Source organism: Spea bombifrons, chromosome 8 (genome assembly GCF_027358695.1).
Source record: "Spea bombifrons isolate aSpeBom1 chromosome 8, aSpeBom1.2.pri, whole genome shotgun sequence".
Lineage (NCBI taxonomy): Eukaryota > Metazoa > Chordata > Amphibia > Anura > Pelobatidae > Spea > Spea bombifrons.
The window spans coordinates 27,439,077-27,455,299 of NC_071094.1; the positions used below are offsets into that span (position 1 = coordinate 27,439,077).

The 16,223-nt window shown below is 37.5% G+C and overlaps 1 protein-coding gene across 1 annotated transcript in view; it reads right to left on the reverse strand.

The window, feature by feature from the left end:
• Nucleotides 1–2,393: 2,393 nt before the first annotated feature.
• Nucleotides 2,394–16,223, reverse strand: part of GAB3 (GRB2 associated binding protein 3) — a 57,780-nt gene continuing 43,950 nt past the window's right edge. Inside the window, exons 3-10 of the mRNA XM_053473569.1 lie at nt 14,654–14,867; nt 12,544–12,983; nt 11,298–11,353; nt 9,390–9,642; nt 8,361–8,442; nt 6,859–6,961; nt 4,435–4,548; nt 2,394–3,782 (exon numbers count right to left, since the gene is read on the reverse strand). Coding sequence (XP_053329544.1) covers nt 3,666–3,782; nt 4,435–4,548; nt 6,859–6,961; nt 8,361–8,442; nt 9,390–9,642; nt 11,298–11,353; nt 12,544–12,983; nt 14,654–14,867 — 1,379 coding nt within the window. The 3' untranslated portion in view covers nt 2,394–3,665. The remainder of the gene's footprint in view (nt 3,783–4,434; nt 4,549–6,858; nt 6,962–8,360; nt 8,443–9,389; nt 9,643–11,297; nt 11,354–12,543; nt 12,984–14,653; nt 14,868–16,223) is intronic.

The following is a 16,223-nucleotide window of genomic DNA, read 5'->3' on the forward strand; positions in this document are numbered from 1 at the left end:
ATACATGCATTTCTAACCCTCACTATCTTTACTAGTATACCATGGCAATATGAACTAGGTTTATAACATTTGCATCATCTTCTGTTCAACAATACAAATTACAAACACCATGTCAAAGTGTTTTCATTGTCAACAATGTAAAAGAGTAAATTTATATGATCAGTCCCAAAAGATTACATTTAGAGACAACCCTTTGGAATATAACTAATACACTATATGACCAAAAGCATGTGGACACCCTTCCTACTTACTGAGTTTAGGTGATTCAGCAACACCCAATACTAACAGGGTGTTAAAATCAAGCACATAGGCAGCAATGTCTATATATAAACATTGGCAGTAGAATGGGTCATACTGTACACCATCATAGAATGGCACCTTAGTCATATAAGTCATAAGTCAATTTGTGAAATTTCCCTGCTAGATTTGCCTCTGGTTCGCAGTAAGTACTATTATTGTGATGTCAAAGCGTCTTTGAGTAACAACAACTTTGTCATGAGGACCACGAACATTCAGAGTGGGGCTACAGAGTTCTTAACCATGTAGCATGTAAAACTTGCCTGTCCTCCAAACTGCCTCTGGAAGCAACATCACCACAAGCACTGTGCACCAGGAGCTTCATGAAATGGGTTTCTACGGATTAACAGCTGCACACAAGCTAAAGATCACTAAAGCTAAAGATTGTGCAATGCCAAGCATATGCAGGAGTGGTGGAAAGCACACTGCCACTGGACTCTGGAGCAGTGGAAACGTGTTCTCTGGAGTAATGAAGATCTGATGGATGAATCTGGTTATCTCAGATGCCAGGAGAACACTACCTATCAGAGTGCCTACTGTAAAGTTTGGTGAAGGAGGGATAATGGCCTAGGGCTGTTTTTTAGGGTTTGGGCTAGGCACCTTAAATCCATGATACAGAATACAAAGATATTTTAGACAATAGTATACTTCCAACTTTGTGACACCAGTTTGAAGAAGGCCCTCGTGTTCTAGCACGACTGCCCTTGTGCACAAAGCAGGGTCCATAAAGACATGGTTTGGTGTGGAGCAACTCGAGTGACCTGCACAGAGCCCTGAAACACATTTGGTATGATTTGAAATGCTGATTGCAAGCAAATCCTTCTTGTCTAACATAGGTGCCTGACCTCAAAATTTTTCTTTTGGCTGAAGGGGAACACATTCCCACAGACATACTGCAAAATCTTGTGGAAATCCTTATCAGAAGAGGGGAGGCTGTTATAGCTGCAAATGCGGGGCTAACTCCATATTAATGTCCATAGTTTTTGAATGGGATGTCCAACAAGTTCATATAGGTCTGATGGTCAGGTGTCAACATACTTTTGGTCATACAGTGTGCATTCTTGTTATATAGTTAACATTTTACATATACCGTATTTCCTCGATTATAAGACAACCCCCCAAAATCTGAATATTAATTTAGGAAAAAAAGAAAAAGCCTGAATATAAGAATAAGAATTCTGACAGCCGGGGAAGGTCTGCGCGATGGACGCAGACAACCCCCGCTGCTAACCACACCTCCTCCCTGCTGCAGCGGAAGTTGTCTACGTGAATCGCATAGACGTCTACACGCTGCCCCGGCTACACACCGGAGAGTCAGAAGCACTGGTAAGTTGGGGGGCATAAGACAGGAGGATCCAGGTCCCCTGCAGCGCTGCGGGGATCTGGATCTTAGTCTCATAGTCAGACCTATTTGAGGTTTGAGTATAAGACGACTTCGATTATAAGAAGAGGGGTATTTTCCAGGGCATTTGCAAACACGGTATTTAATGTATCCCAGCTAGTGCATGTTACAAAAAAAGCTTTGGTGCAGGGAACCATAAGGCCAAATGTGTGGGGTATTTGCACTACTGGTTTTAGCCAGATCTAGGCATAAAGTCACTCAAGGAGACCAGGAACAAAGACGACATTTAGCTAAAAATGACCTTAAATATATATATCTTATGATTAAGGTATTTCCAGGAAACATGTAGGAATTACATCATTATTTATCAGCTGTAATCCTACAGAATCAGTCGATGGAATGCGTTCAGAAATTTATTTAATACTTACAAAGCAAACCCCATCATATCAGCTTTTCACAGAATCATTTTAACCAATTGGAAAACAAAAATGTCCTCAAACAATTTTTCCCTGTAGTTACAGAAAGAGCTGACTGAGGATGACTTTAGACCATGTTCTGTAGAGTGTAATGTGCTCACAACGAAGCTTAACTGAGATTATATAAACCTTCTAGATCATTTGATGGAGTGCAAGGAGAAGGGTGTGCCTATTTTCTTAAATATAGAATTGAAAAGGAATTTTACTTTGGTTCATTATAAACCCCTCATTGTGAAGATCAAATAAAAAAGTTCCCAAAAGAAGGCTGTAAAAAAAAAATCCAAATTATTGCTGTATGTATTTTCCTTTAGTGCTATCACTGAACTTACAGCCTACTTTGTACATAATTGCTACTCAACGTTCTGTGAAAAGAACAGTGTACACAAATGCAAATGCAATATAAAACGTCTAGGCCATCATGGTACGTTTCACTGACGCCATTTCTGGTACAGGGGTTACGAAGAATAAGCATGATTGTTATTAACAGTGTTACCAGTGGAACAAAACACAACCTTGATTTTTAGATAAATCCCACATACAGGAACCAGCTAAGAAAAATAAATAAAAGTTTCAAAGACATTTAAATGTCACCAGTGAAGGACGGTCAATGGAATGCTGAAGGGAAAAGCATCAGCAAAGTGCTAAAACATTGATTTTTACTTCTCCCAGAGAAAATAAAATGCTGACAACCAGGATAAATCCATGAAATGAATCATGAAGATACAGGGAGAATCCAGGGTGGGATTTCCAAGGTATTCCAAAGGGTTGGTATTTACTCTCAAAAGCAAAGCACTTTGTGGTGTTATATGGAATACTTGCCATTACTATTTAACGATATTTCAACCTGATTATGCTTTCTTACAAACAATTTACACACAGACATATATAAAACAAATAATTTGCTCAAGAGCATTTCCACTGCCAAAATTATGCATAGGTATCCTACAATCAACAACAGTCTTAGTGGTGACGAAACAGTGAGAACACTTCCATTAAACCTGCTTTTAACAGCAGAGCAGGCACGTTTTCTGAAAAGTCACATACCATAAATATAGCACTATATTGCCAACAATTCAACCTGGCTTTAGAGTTCTAGCCCTTCTAAACAGTAACTTGCTTGTAGATGCCACCAACAGTTCTTCCATGATGACACAACAGGTTATTTACACAAAAACCTCAGGTTTCTTTTAGTTTCCACATTTACAAGGAGTCTAATAGTCATTAGTCATCTACTGAGTTGCTTCAATGAGTGAATATGACCTTTGTTCCATTTAATAGTGTCCTCAATATGTTGTCCCAATCCCATAAATGGCCAAAATATATGAGACAAGACATTCTCCAGATTAATAAAAAAGTTCCCTATGTGTTCATTTGACATGTTCATCCCAGAACATCATCTCCATACATACGATGAAAGTTGCTCAAAAAAGATTATAAAGGCCCTCTCTTGGCTTTTTAATGCAGAAATAATTTTCCTTACAAAAAAAGCAAACAAACTATTGAGCTGCATTGACCAAAATGTTATAGTGCAAAAAAGGTAGTCTAGAGGCTTAAACTTTTGATTGCCTTTTATCCGTCCATTCTTGCTTAGTGTTCTGCAAGGCCTGTGTCTTCTTTTCATCCACCTGGACATAGTCGACTCTCTGTTCCTCAGACAGGAAGGGTTTCTAAAGTAAAATATAATTGTTAGACACTTAGTTATAATAATGTTGCTCATACTTTCAATTACGCAGCGATCCGGGAGAGATAAGGGGTCAAAAATATCCACGCAACTAGATGTAATCTTATCACATCTAAAGAAATCACTTGTGAGTATGAAACACACATTTAGATACACTGTGTTATATAAACCGATGGTCCTAAAATGTATCCCATTTTACTAGTCAACAGTAGCAGAGAATTATCGTATTATGTGAGACCAATCCCTTCTGATAATTGGGCTGGGCCTAGTTTAAGAAACATCCTCATGATGTATATTTACACCAGAATTGCTAAAAGAAGCAATATTTGGTCTACATCTTAAAAGGGGAAAGCCTCTCCACAAATTGTCACTTTTGTTCAAAAGAGGGTAGGATATATGTTTTTATTTTCTAGAAACACTGGCTTTGATTTCTAACAAATATTGAAGAAGCACCCTCGTTGGTCCTCAAGTACCCCAGCAATCGAGGTTTTAGGATCTACTGAAATCACATGTGCATTTTAAGGAGGCATCTGTTCTCATTTTAAGAGGTCCTACTAGACTACTAATACTGTACACCATCATGTAACATTAGAAATTGTTCTAAAGCAAGGGAACTCATTTTTGTATGCATTCCTTACCTTTTGGACAGGAGACGGAGATGCAGAATTAAAATCTAATGCCAAGTAGTCAAGGTTGAACTTTCTAGGCCATGGAAAACTTCCGCTACCGGGAGATGATCCCTGTCTCTGCTCCTAGTGGAGAAAAAGGAAGTCATTATCAAAAAGAAGATCAACTTCTAGACCAGAAAAAGGATGATTATGTAAATAGGTCACAGCTGAAATCTTAAAGTGGGCTCGTTGTACACAAATTGGGTGGGTGTACTGAGGTTGTTAAAAGTAACATAGAATTTCATAGCAGATAACCATTTTGTCCTTCTAGTTTGCCTACGTTTTCTTTCTGTAAAGAATACTTGATCTTTTCTTATGTTCAGAATAACCTTAGCTGATATTAAAGATTTTAGAATGCATCTAAAATCATCCAAATGTCAAATCAATTAATGAGCTGCATATGCCTAAAATAACTGAGGTGGTGGGGTGTGTTTTCTATTAAATTAACCAGAGCTCATTTGGCCAAGTGGCAGCTGCTTGATGTATTTCTGTATCCTAGAACTTTATGATAGTTAATTACTTATTATAAGGAGGTGTAATATGCTTTTTACATCTTACATAAATGGCCATACAATATGCGTGTTTATATTTTTTACTGTAGAGGGGTGGACTCACATACTCTGCATAAGGCATAGTTAAAATACTTATATGCCAATATAAAATGCTTATATGCCAATATAAAATGCTTATATGCCAATATAACGAACTCTTCAGTGACCTGTTCATTAACAGAAATGTACCCTCTGAGACTGGAAGAGCGGAGATTTCATAGACGACAAAGGAAGGGATTCTTTACAGTGAGGACAATAAAGGTATGGAATTCACTGCCAAGGGAGGCGGTGTTATCAAATACATTAGATGCTTTCAAAAGGGGTCTGGATATTTTTTTTTTAGAAAGGCATGACATACAGGGCTATAAATAGAATAACATTAATATTTTAGAGCTTTTTGATCCAAGGAGAAATCCGATTGCCTCCTGGAGTCAAGAAGGAATTTCCCCCCCTGATGGCAGAATTCGAAGTAGCTTAATTAGGGGTTTCTTTTGGATCAAGAAAGTTAGGTAGAAGGGTCGAACTTGATGGACTTAGGTCTTTTTTCAACCTTATGAACTATGTAACTCTTCCACAAACACCCAAGTTGGTGAACACATCCCATATCAGAACCTATCATGTTCCAGATTTAAATTTACCTACAAACCTACATTTTTTCACATGAATTACATCCAAAAAGTGGTGAGCACCGGTACAGAGCATGGAATGATATACATATCGACAAGTTTCCATGTTAAATAAACATCAAAATCGTACCCAGTACTACTTTCTGCAAAAGTTAGCAGAGCAAGATGATACTTAGCTGGCTAGAACAGAACATGCATGTTCCTACATTAATGGGGATGGTGACAACATGCTATTTCAGGATCTATGCTATAATTAAAGCAGACAGATGGTGGGTATTTAACATATAGCTATGGAGCTTTAAATCCTTCTTTATACAAAGTCAGAAACAGAAAGTACCAAATATAATTTTATTCATGCAAATAAAATGCTAATGAAAAACGTACATGCAGATGGCAGTATCAAAATGATAAACATCCTTATAGAAGTTGTTTCACACTATATTTTGTTCCTTCATATTTAATAGGAAGGTCTGTGTCAAAGCATTCTTTTTACATTTGTGGAGCACTACATGAGTGTGGCACCAGGGATTACTTGTTTTACTTATTTTTTTTATCTCGTCAGTGCTCAGTAGTGATGTTTCTGTGTATGATACCACTTTTATGGATGGCAGAATTTTGACATATTGCGGCTGAAACTAAACTATAGACAGATATGCTATTAACTAACACAGGATGATCCAGTGCCATCAAAATAAAACAGTCTAATTAATTTCAAACAACTATAGCTGATGCTTTTTTCAATCATTCTATTCAAAGTATAACGGTTGAAAAGTAAGGGAAGGCTTTACCTCGATGAAGTCGGGCCAAAACCTGACAAACGAGTACAAGACTATCTCAGCTGGGAGAGACGCTAAATAATCACTAGTGTCTGACTATTTTGTCTCCGTGGGACAAAGAGAGAACATTTCTACCTACCCTGGTGTTTATCACACCTCAGCTGAAAAACCTTTGTAAATATTTTTTCCCTGCACCTGAACTCATATCCCCCCTTTCTCCTCTCCCAACCTTTTTAAGGCTCTTTAAACCTCAGTAATGCAGGATTTAGGATGCTGGACATCACATGTTCTTTTCATTTTTTCTCATTTTAACTTTTGTTTCTGCAATGTTAGAGCCTCATATCACGCGCTTATAAATCACACGTTAAAAAAAGGGGAAAACATAAATTAAAAATATATTAACTCCAGCCTGAGTGTAAAATAGTAAGGCCTGATAGTTACCATTTGAATATAGCTTTCCTCTTCTTCTCCGGGGACAGAACAGGCAAAAATACCTGCTGAGTTAATGCAGCCACTTTCAGACGTGACAAAGCTGGTGCGATTACTAGCAAGAAAAACATAGAAGAGGTCAGAGAAGCATGTTACAGATGCTCTGAAATGCAGCCAAACCCTGACATTGCACATATGTCCAATCGAAATACCTTTCTACTACGGTTTTAGTAAAAACAACAGTGCGCAAGTGGAATCTGCTGGGAAACATTCAGAAGGACCAACTTGACACTGGGTTCACAGAAAATTTTGAAACAAGAACATTTTGAAATAAGATGTTAGCAGGAAGAGGAAATAACGAAATAACAACTGCTAAAAGTGAAACGTAAGGTCTTGAGCTGGACGCCGGTTAGTAGAATAATATGCAACAGACACGTTGCACAATAAAGTTATAACATAAGGATAATGCATCACACAAGAAGTACAAGAAAGAAAACAAAATAGTTTTTTTTTTGTTTGTATAGAGAAAACCTATTGAAACATACATTTCTATATTCAAAGCAAACAGGCTGTTAGGAGAATCATGTTCTTAAATTGCATTTTTACTTATATACTTCTCAGAGTGTTTTTATATAACATATATTTCATAAATGTATCCAACAGCTTGAAACTATCATTCTACGTACTGTGCACATTCCATCAGGCAGCTCATTTTGTATGGAATTATACTAACATTCACTTATATTCCCACTGACGCACACTGTAACCCTTTAAAGAAAACTGTGTTCCCTTTTTTAACATAGTGCTAATCGTTCCAAACCAAGGGAGAGGCATGTTTGCTAAAAATATATATGTTTCCATATTTCATAAGCTGCAGGACTTCCTGTTCTTATAGCTCCCTATATTTAGTAGGAACTTGACTGTTTAGACCATGGCTGCTTGTAAAAATACACATGCCTTCCCCATTGTTTCGAGAACAGTGTGACCATACTAATAGTGAACCTAAACGCCACCATCCTGGTTTGCCCTCCAGTGTTCTTCACCAAAAAAGTGAGAATAGGTGGAAAAAGTCTCACTGTCACAATGGAGAAAGATCTTTAAGCAGGCATCACAGGGACATAAAAAAGCCCTTATAACTGATATAAGTTCCGCTGGAAATATTATTTGCAAAAAAATAGCATATAATAGGCATTATTATTAGATGCCTTCTGCTGTCATCTGCCCAGAAATGTGCCGACAGCTTGTAGGAGGAGTAGTTTTCCCGAATGGTCCTGATCTCCTCGCACTGCTCCAACAATCGGTCAGTTCGTGGTGACCAGTAGTTACCGGCTGGTTAGCACTCTCCAAGGACTAAATGAAAAATGACAGCACAAGACACAGCATGTGTGTACTACCACACATTCAATCTAGTTATACTAAAGTTCCCTGTTGACCCCACTAGTAAACAATCCATTTAGCATTGAGTATTAAATGTATGATGCCTAAAAAGAGAACTTCAATTTCTGACAACTTACTAAGGCACAGTCCAGGTTCTGGTTACAGGCGGGTGTTCCCGAATTGTTGAAAGGCTCCGTAGATCCAAAGGTGGTGGACGCACTGTAAGATATAAAACGTAAAAGTTGACAATGGAGGGGGGGGGATGGGGCGTAGTTGAAATATTTTTTTCAGGAACAGATACTGAAGATGCACATCCCAAGCTTTTTTGAATTCCTTTACAGTAATCACCTGTATTACTTCCACTGAAATCATATTCCACGTATCTTTATATCCAGGTACTGTAAAGTAGAATTTCTAATCACATCATGCCCACATAGTTCTTGTACTTTTTATTAAACATACACTTCCCTCTTGGACTTTATTTAATCCAATGACATATTTACATTTCTATTGTGTCTCCCTTCTCTAATCTGGTGTACATATTAAGATTTCTTTTATTTGTAAAGTATACTTCATTGCATTTATCTTTTGCCATTACTCGGGATTGCATTATATTTACTAGCATACACCTGATCTTGTTATTCTGATGGGCTTCTTTATTGCATTTTCTTCAGTCTTACTACTTTCTTTATGACTGGTGCAGACAAAGGGCCAAAGTTAGATTTAAGATCTCCTTAGATATAAAAACATATACAAGAACCATCACACATGCAAATGTATAATAATGTAAAGGTTGATGTATGCAGAACATAACCTGAAACTGGGGTAATCAGGTTAATATGGGCAAAATATGATCAAAATGGTTGGAAAAAAAATATCTTGATAACTAATAGACAGGGCACAGACACGAGCCACAGTTACACCACCCTCATGTTGCTTCCAGTAGCTTTCTGGTACTGTTAACGCATGCATAACGGGGCATCTAGGTTGGTGGAGAAATCAGAAAAAGAGGCCTAAATGGCCCTAACATCAAACGGCATAAAACCTTCGCAGAAGTTTTCTTTGCTTTTTCAAAGGGAAAAGGTGCTTTATCCAAGTGAGTTAATAGCAGCTACAAAAAATTAAAAAAAAATAGCACCAGAATTTAAACAGGCAAGTTTACTCACTTTTTCTTCGTGGTTTGAGGTCCCGATTAACTGGTGGAGGTTCCAGGTCTGTAGGAAGATCAGGCAATGGACTCGTAACCTTTGAGTTAACAGGTGCATTGAAAGTAAATGCAGCATTCACTGGACTCATAGGGATATAACCATCAGTGCTGCATTCTGACTCAGAAGCTGGTGGAGAAGCATTTGGGTTCATTGGGACATAGCAGTCTTCTGAACCATCTGAACTGACGGAATAATGGCCAGCAAACCTAGGCTGAAAGAACAATGGAAGAGAAAATGTGAGTGTCTCAAAAAGCTATGTGTAGAACTTAACAGGTTTGAATTTGAATAACTAGAATATATAAAATCAAACCAAGCTCAAGCGAGAATCATTCTGGGCTCATGGAGACGTACACAGAGTTAACAGCGTAATGTGTGAAAAGAAGTGCTTCTAAATGGCTATTGACACCTATGGTATATTTGGCAGAGACAGTGTTGTGTGATTAGTCTACATTTACAGTATAAAAAATAGGTGCTGAAAAAGAAAAATCAACACAACAGGCAAGGAAGGGCCGATGACGTATGGAAAGTTTAGTGGAAGAGGGAAAGACTGTGGTGGAGGTGTCTAAAGATTTAAAGTTGATGAGAGTAGAGGCAAAATCCAGATATTTAAAAAGGCTCTCATAGAGGTAACGGGATGGTACGTTATCCCTTCTTTCACTACTTAAATATACATTAACTATATACACAGCCAAGTGCAACTCAGCAAATGTCCACAAGGGGTCTCCCATTTCTCACTATATTTCTTAGGCTCTGTGTTGAATAAACTTGTATCGGATTGGTACCTTCTTTTTTTGTGTAACTTTTACAACATATTAAAAAAAACAAAAAAAACAAAAAACAAATATGAAATGGAAAAAAATAAAAGATAAATGGGCTTAGTCAGAAAAAGTTGCAGACTTATCTTGTAGCGATTTACTTGCTAATCTAAAAATCTCTCTAATCATGATTTATATCAGCTATCTTGCTTTTGCAAAACTCTCTGCAAAACGTACCTTTTTATAATAATGTTTAGTATTAACTGGGTAGCCCTTGAGTATTTAAGATGTCTATACTGCAGATTTTTACAAGCAATGTCATCACAAATGTGAAGAACTGAAATGAAAGGATTCAGACTCCCTCTGCTGTAGTTTGCTAAAAAAGCAAGATGGGAACGTTCAGTCTCATATCTGTAGATCTACAAGTTACTGGATTATTATTTCAGTGACAACATCCATTTCAGATATACATACCAGAATATCTAAGTGTTTCGCACATGACAGAATGCACAAACATCCTGCACATCACTGGGGAATAGTGCCATTTTTTACCTTCTAAACCATTTTACTGATAAGCTACCTCTAGATTAAGATGAGCCTTTAGTAAAACTGTTTTATAGAACACTATGAAGTTCAAAGCCTAGATTTGTTGTCAAACAAGTGTCTTGATGACAACTGCTCCTCTATAAAGATCATTAGCAGACACAGCCCAGCACAGTTCCAGCACCTCTGTAGCACACTTATCCCTAGTAGGTTCTCTAGGTGAAGGAGGCTAACAAAGTAACATTAAAGATCCAGACCTCACTGTACCCTTCCAGTAGACAATGTAGGAATGCAGGACCTGCTGTCTAAGAGGCAGAGCCCCCCAAAATGTTAATTTATGGGGATCTCCTATACTTGGTTCAACCACACTGACACAGTAGATGTGTGTAGAGAAATACCTAAATGACATTTTAGTACAAATGGCATCTGACACTGAAGTGGTTCTTAATCAGTTTGCTGATCATCAAGGTTTTCATACACTTAACGTATACAACAATACTTTTATTAAAGTTATGTTATCCCATCAAATTGTAATTGATAACCTTAAAAAGACCATAAGATTACCAACCAGGTTTAAACTGAGCCTCTTATCTCTGGTCCTCAAAGAGATCTCTTCTTGGTCACCTGTCATTAAAAGACAAAAGGGAATCCTGGTATTCATTTGGAAAACATCTTTAAAACAACAGTGAAGATAAAGGCAGTAACGTTAAAGCAATCTTAATATATTTTTAAAATGTGTGTTTCAAAGTGTTTTTACTGCAGATAAATAAACACAGAGGACAGAATCCTGTGCTGACGTTGATTTGCGTGTGTCTGTTCATATACACGTAAAATGCGAGACTCATAAGATCTTCTGATCTGCCTTGTGTGATTTAAACAAAGAAGTTCCATTGATGGCTAACATTTCACAGTAGGCAAGGCATTAAACATTTGTGACTTTTAAAAGGGACTTTTTGTTGTAAATTAATAGTGTCCATACAAAACAAGATGAGCAATGAAAGAATTTTCTTGTATGTTTATCAAGTGCTTTTAAAAGAAAAATCCACTTCCAGGGAAATTAAGTATGGCAACTAACAACGGGATAGTAGACATCCTGCCGCCTTGGAGTAAAAGTCCTTTACTTACATGAAAAAGGATGCACACCGAAAATAATGTACTGTTAAGATGAAGTAGAACCATAACAGTGGTGTGTTGACTACTAAGGATATAATTGAAATATGCTGCTACTCTAGGCCATATCTTCCATAAGGGTAGTAGAGAACTATTCTTCGGGAAGCCTTATAAGTGGGTGTAGCTCCATGTCACCTAATGCGTGTTTTTTTGGTCTTGTTCCACCTCCATTCTTCCCTGAAAGGACTTTCATTATTCAAATTTTGACAAGACATATGGCTATCTATGGTGCTAGTGCCTATATAAACCTGCCCTTGTATCTCTCACTGAGACTGAATCTCCCCGAGCACAGCCAAGACAGCACGCTTCCCTCTCTCATGGCTTGTAAAAACAAGCTTGGCGTGATCTGGAGAGGACAACGGAAGCATACTTTTTACGACTTATGTTAAACCTGATATTTAAATGATGTTGTTTCCTGGGTTTAAAATGTAGTTACTCCTAAACACTGGACTTTTAGTGGTCCCTGGCCCCTGCTTGTAAGGTACAACTTGGGGAACTATGTCACAAAGCTTTTAATGTGATACCCAGTCCGGAGATCAATAATTGCTGTCTTAACGCTTTGGGTGTATTTATATGGTTCAAAAAGTGTCACTCAAAAATGTCAAACGCTGTGTTGATATCCATTGTAAAGAAATGGTTTTTACCTCTCCAGTTCCTAACACTGTCCAAGCTTGAGAGGGAAATTCTTCTGGGAACAACTCCAGATAAGCAATGTCCATTCTGGATGATTCCACAAGAAATGACCTCAGGTCTCCCTTCAGAAAAATGGTTTGGCTTAGGTGGTCTTGGAGGTGGAGTGGTGGGCAAAGGTTCAACTTCATGTATTCCACAGTGGTTTTTCTCAGTTATAATAGACGGTGTTGAACAAGGTCCCAGCAGTGGGGAAGAGGAGGAGAAGTCACTAGATGAACTATTAGATTCTATGTCTTTGACAGCAATAAGATTTGGTGGTTGTACATGATGAGGGTGAATATTAACATTGAAGAATGTCTGGTTAAAAGGAGGAGACTGTATGCAGTCAAGAAACACATCCTCTGATGACGTTTGATCTAATGACTTGTCAGAATTCGACCAAGCATCACACCTGAAATGGAGAAGAAAGCATACATTTTTAAATCAAATATACCATTCTTTCAGGCGTTCAAGTAAAACTATTGTTTCCATTTTACATATGATAGGAAATGTATCAGTGCTCTCCCTAAAAAAATAAATATAAATATATATATATATATTTTAAATTAGGCAAAAAATGAATTGCGCTCTTTTATATGCCAAGCAAACACTTTTAAGAAGCCTTTCAAGTTGTTTGTTTTTTTTTTTTTGCAACAATCCAATCAGTGCCTGCTTTTTGTATCACATGGCTATTAATTATTTCCTGGGGGGGAAAAAAAAAGTATGAATTAGGAAACACTTTACATTATAGATTTTTTTCAGGGAAATAAATTCAGCAGAACCGAGAATGTTTCAAAAGCTGCATTTAGTTACAATTGTGTTGGATTCAGTAGAGCAGGTGGAAGACCTCTAAAAACATGAGTACCTTTCTTGTTGGTTGCTCTTGTTTTCAGTGTAAACTGCAAAAAACAAACCGTTTTGGTAGTCTCTAAACCGTGATCATTAAAACTTTTTACCTTATTACAAATAGATGAATGCAATAAGCCTAATACAGTCTTAAAAATGTATTCCATCGCTCGCGCCAACATCTACGTTATAGAATGTATTATTCCCATACTTGTCAGCGCACAAGATGGCAAGAGTCTACTTCATATGATGAAACACACTTGTTTCAGCTGCTCGAGATGCATTTGGCTATTTTTAAACCGAAGTCAGAGTTTTCCGTCCTCCATCTGATTCTCACAGATGATACCAAGTAGGAGGGACTCTGGGATCTTTTTAAGTGTCGTTTAGAGAGAACACTCAGTCCTGCTTTCCTTGGATTCGTTATTAAATAAAATGTATTCAGAGAAGAAAAAAAAACAAAAAAAAGATATGCAAAATTATTGAAGCAAACAAACCCACATTCATGTTACTTACTCCTAATGCTAGCACTGAAAAGGGAACTACAAGGTAATATGATTAGATCTGGTCACAGACATAGACTAATGGAATATACCAAAGTAATCTTTAGTTTCATGCGGTTTGCAGTTTGTATTAAACTTTTCTTTTAGCTGCTAATGTTCTTTGAGATAGCCTTAATGGATTTCCACCTCCCCCCCAATAAAGTACAACTTCAGTTGACAACAAAGCGAGAGAAACTAGAGGATAAAAAAGAGAGCAAAAGGAGGACCTGAAAAGTAAGCAGCATTGGGGTTCTTTTTAGCTGATGGATGACTGATAAAACACGGGTAAATAAAAGGCAGAGCTACACAACTTCTGCACATGGAATAAGACGACGCCATTCAATGGCCCACTGGTGATTTGCCCAGTTTTGCCAGTATGTATAACACGAGTACTATTTCAGCATCATCACGCATTCAAAGCTAGATTTTGGAGTCAATTATAAATCAGTGAAAAACGTATATGTGCCTTACCAAAAAAAAAGCAAAAATGGTTTCATATGCCGTGCGTTTGCTTTTAACACACCAAGTGGAAGAGCAGTCCGATAACACAGTGTATCCCCTTTGATCATGACCTACATTTTATTTTTTGGGGGCAGAAGAGACAAATATACCAAATCCAAGCAGTGGGAACTGTGAAAAATGTGTTTTATTTATCATTTGGTTGCTAGTGTTTACACTGACTGTCTGTTCCGCATACCTGGCATTATTGAGCTTCCCACTTTCACAGTTTGATAAAAACAGATAGTCTGGAATGAATAAGGATTCCGATTCACTTCGGTTCTCTTCTGTTGGGGTATCTGCAGAAGCACTGTCCACAGAGTAGGACGGATCGGTGATTCTTGATGTGTGAGTAGATACTGCTGGGGACGCTTGGACAGAAGAGTTGGTATGAGAAAAGCTTTCGACGGAATCTGTTTAAAAGAATAATCCCAGTGTTAGCATATTTACATGTCTGGAGTCTATACACATACCATTTATTAAGTATCGAGGCAGGACACACTGGAGTCCAAGTTGTACCAGGTGTTTATATTTCCTAAGAACACTGATAAACACAACCCAGGGACCTGGGCCAAAAAAAAAAAGACTGTTGACATAATAATTTGAAGATCTACAATGGTTTGTAGATAACTCACACAAACAAATTGTGAAGGCAGAAAGAGCCAACTGGCTCATCTACCCTGCCTATATAGAAAGCGTTTTTAACTATTTAATGATTGCAACTGACAATACCTTCTAGAAATCATTTATAGTTTGCTTGTACTACTTCAATTGGGAAGCTATTCCCCACTTACCACTTTTTCTGTAGTATAAAGTAAAATTGTAACGTTGGTATATATATATATCTATAAAACAAGAATTGCTAAGATACACTTGCTTAAAGGGACAATCCAGCCATCATATGCACTTTAATGTGTATGACAACTGTGTAGCCCCTTTAAATGTTTGTGTTGTCCCTCTTGCAAAATGTAGAATTCCTCCCATATGCATATTCCTCCCCAGCTAAATGCCCTGCAGATGATGTGTTCGGAAGATATACTTGGGACTCAGCTTCGGGACTGACCCTGGGGTTTTGTTGGAAATGCTTTCCAACCACTGATGGTTTAGCCACCATAGTGACCAACAGAATATCCCTGATTTATTGGATGATTCTATTGGTTGCCATGAAGGCTGCATCAATTTTAAAAGTTTGCACCACAAAAGTGTCAGACTATATGAAGTCTTACAAAGTTAGCACTATATTTAAGATGTTATAACAACAACCATTACATAATAGCGGGGGGGGGCTTCTCTTTCCCTAAACTGAGCATCACTTTTTTGGTATTAAAAAGAGTAATCATCTTTACATGCACAATGCCTTTAGGGATTTCTCTGAATTAAACTGTTTTTATTACATTCTTTGTTCATCTGGGGTCTATGACATTTTCATCCACTGTTAAAGTAGCTGTTTTTTTTTCTTCATTCGAATCCCTCTATTTCCTTTGAGCTATACAGTTCACAAGCAGTTTACAAGCATGGAAAAAACACAGATTTTGGCAAACTTAAGGCTCAAAATTCCTACAGTTTTACACTGTAATAAATTAGTCCTCATATTTTGCTTTATTTAGACTGCAGAGACACACGCACCCTGATGCTGTCTGCCTGTGGAGCACTTTATTTTTATATTAGAAGGGTGGACAGGAGGAGTGTTTACTCCATGTACGCCATATTTTTTAAATCTAATTGTTGCACAGAGCTATTGCTTGACAAAAGGGGTCCTTTTACATATA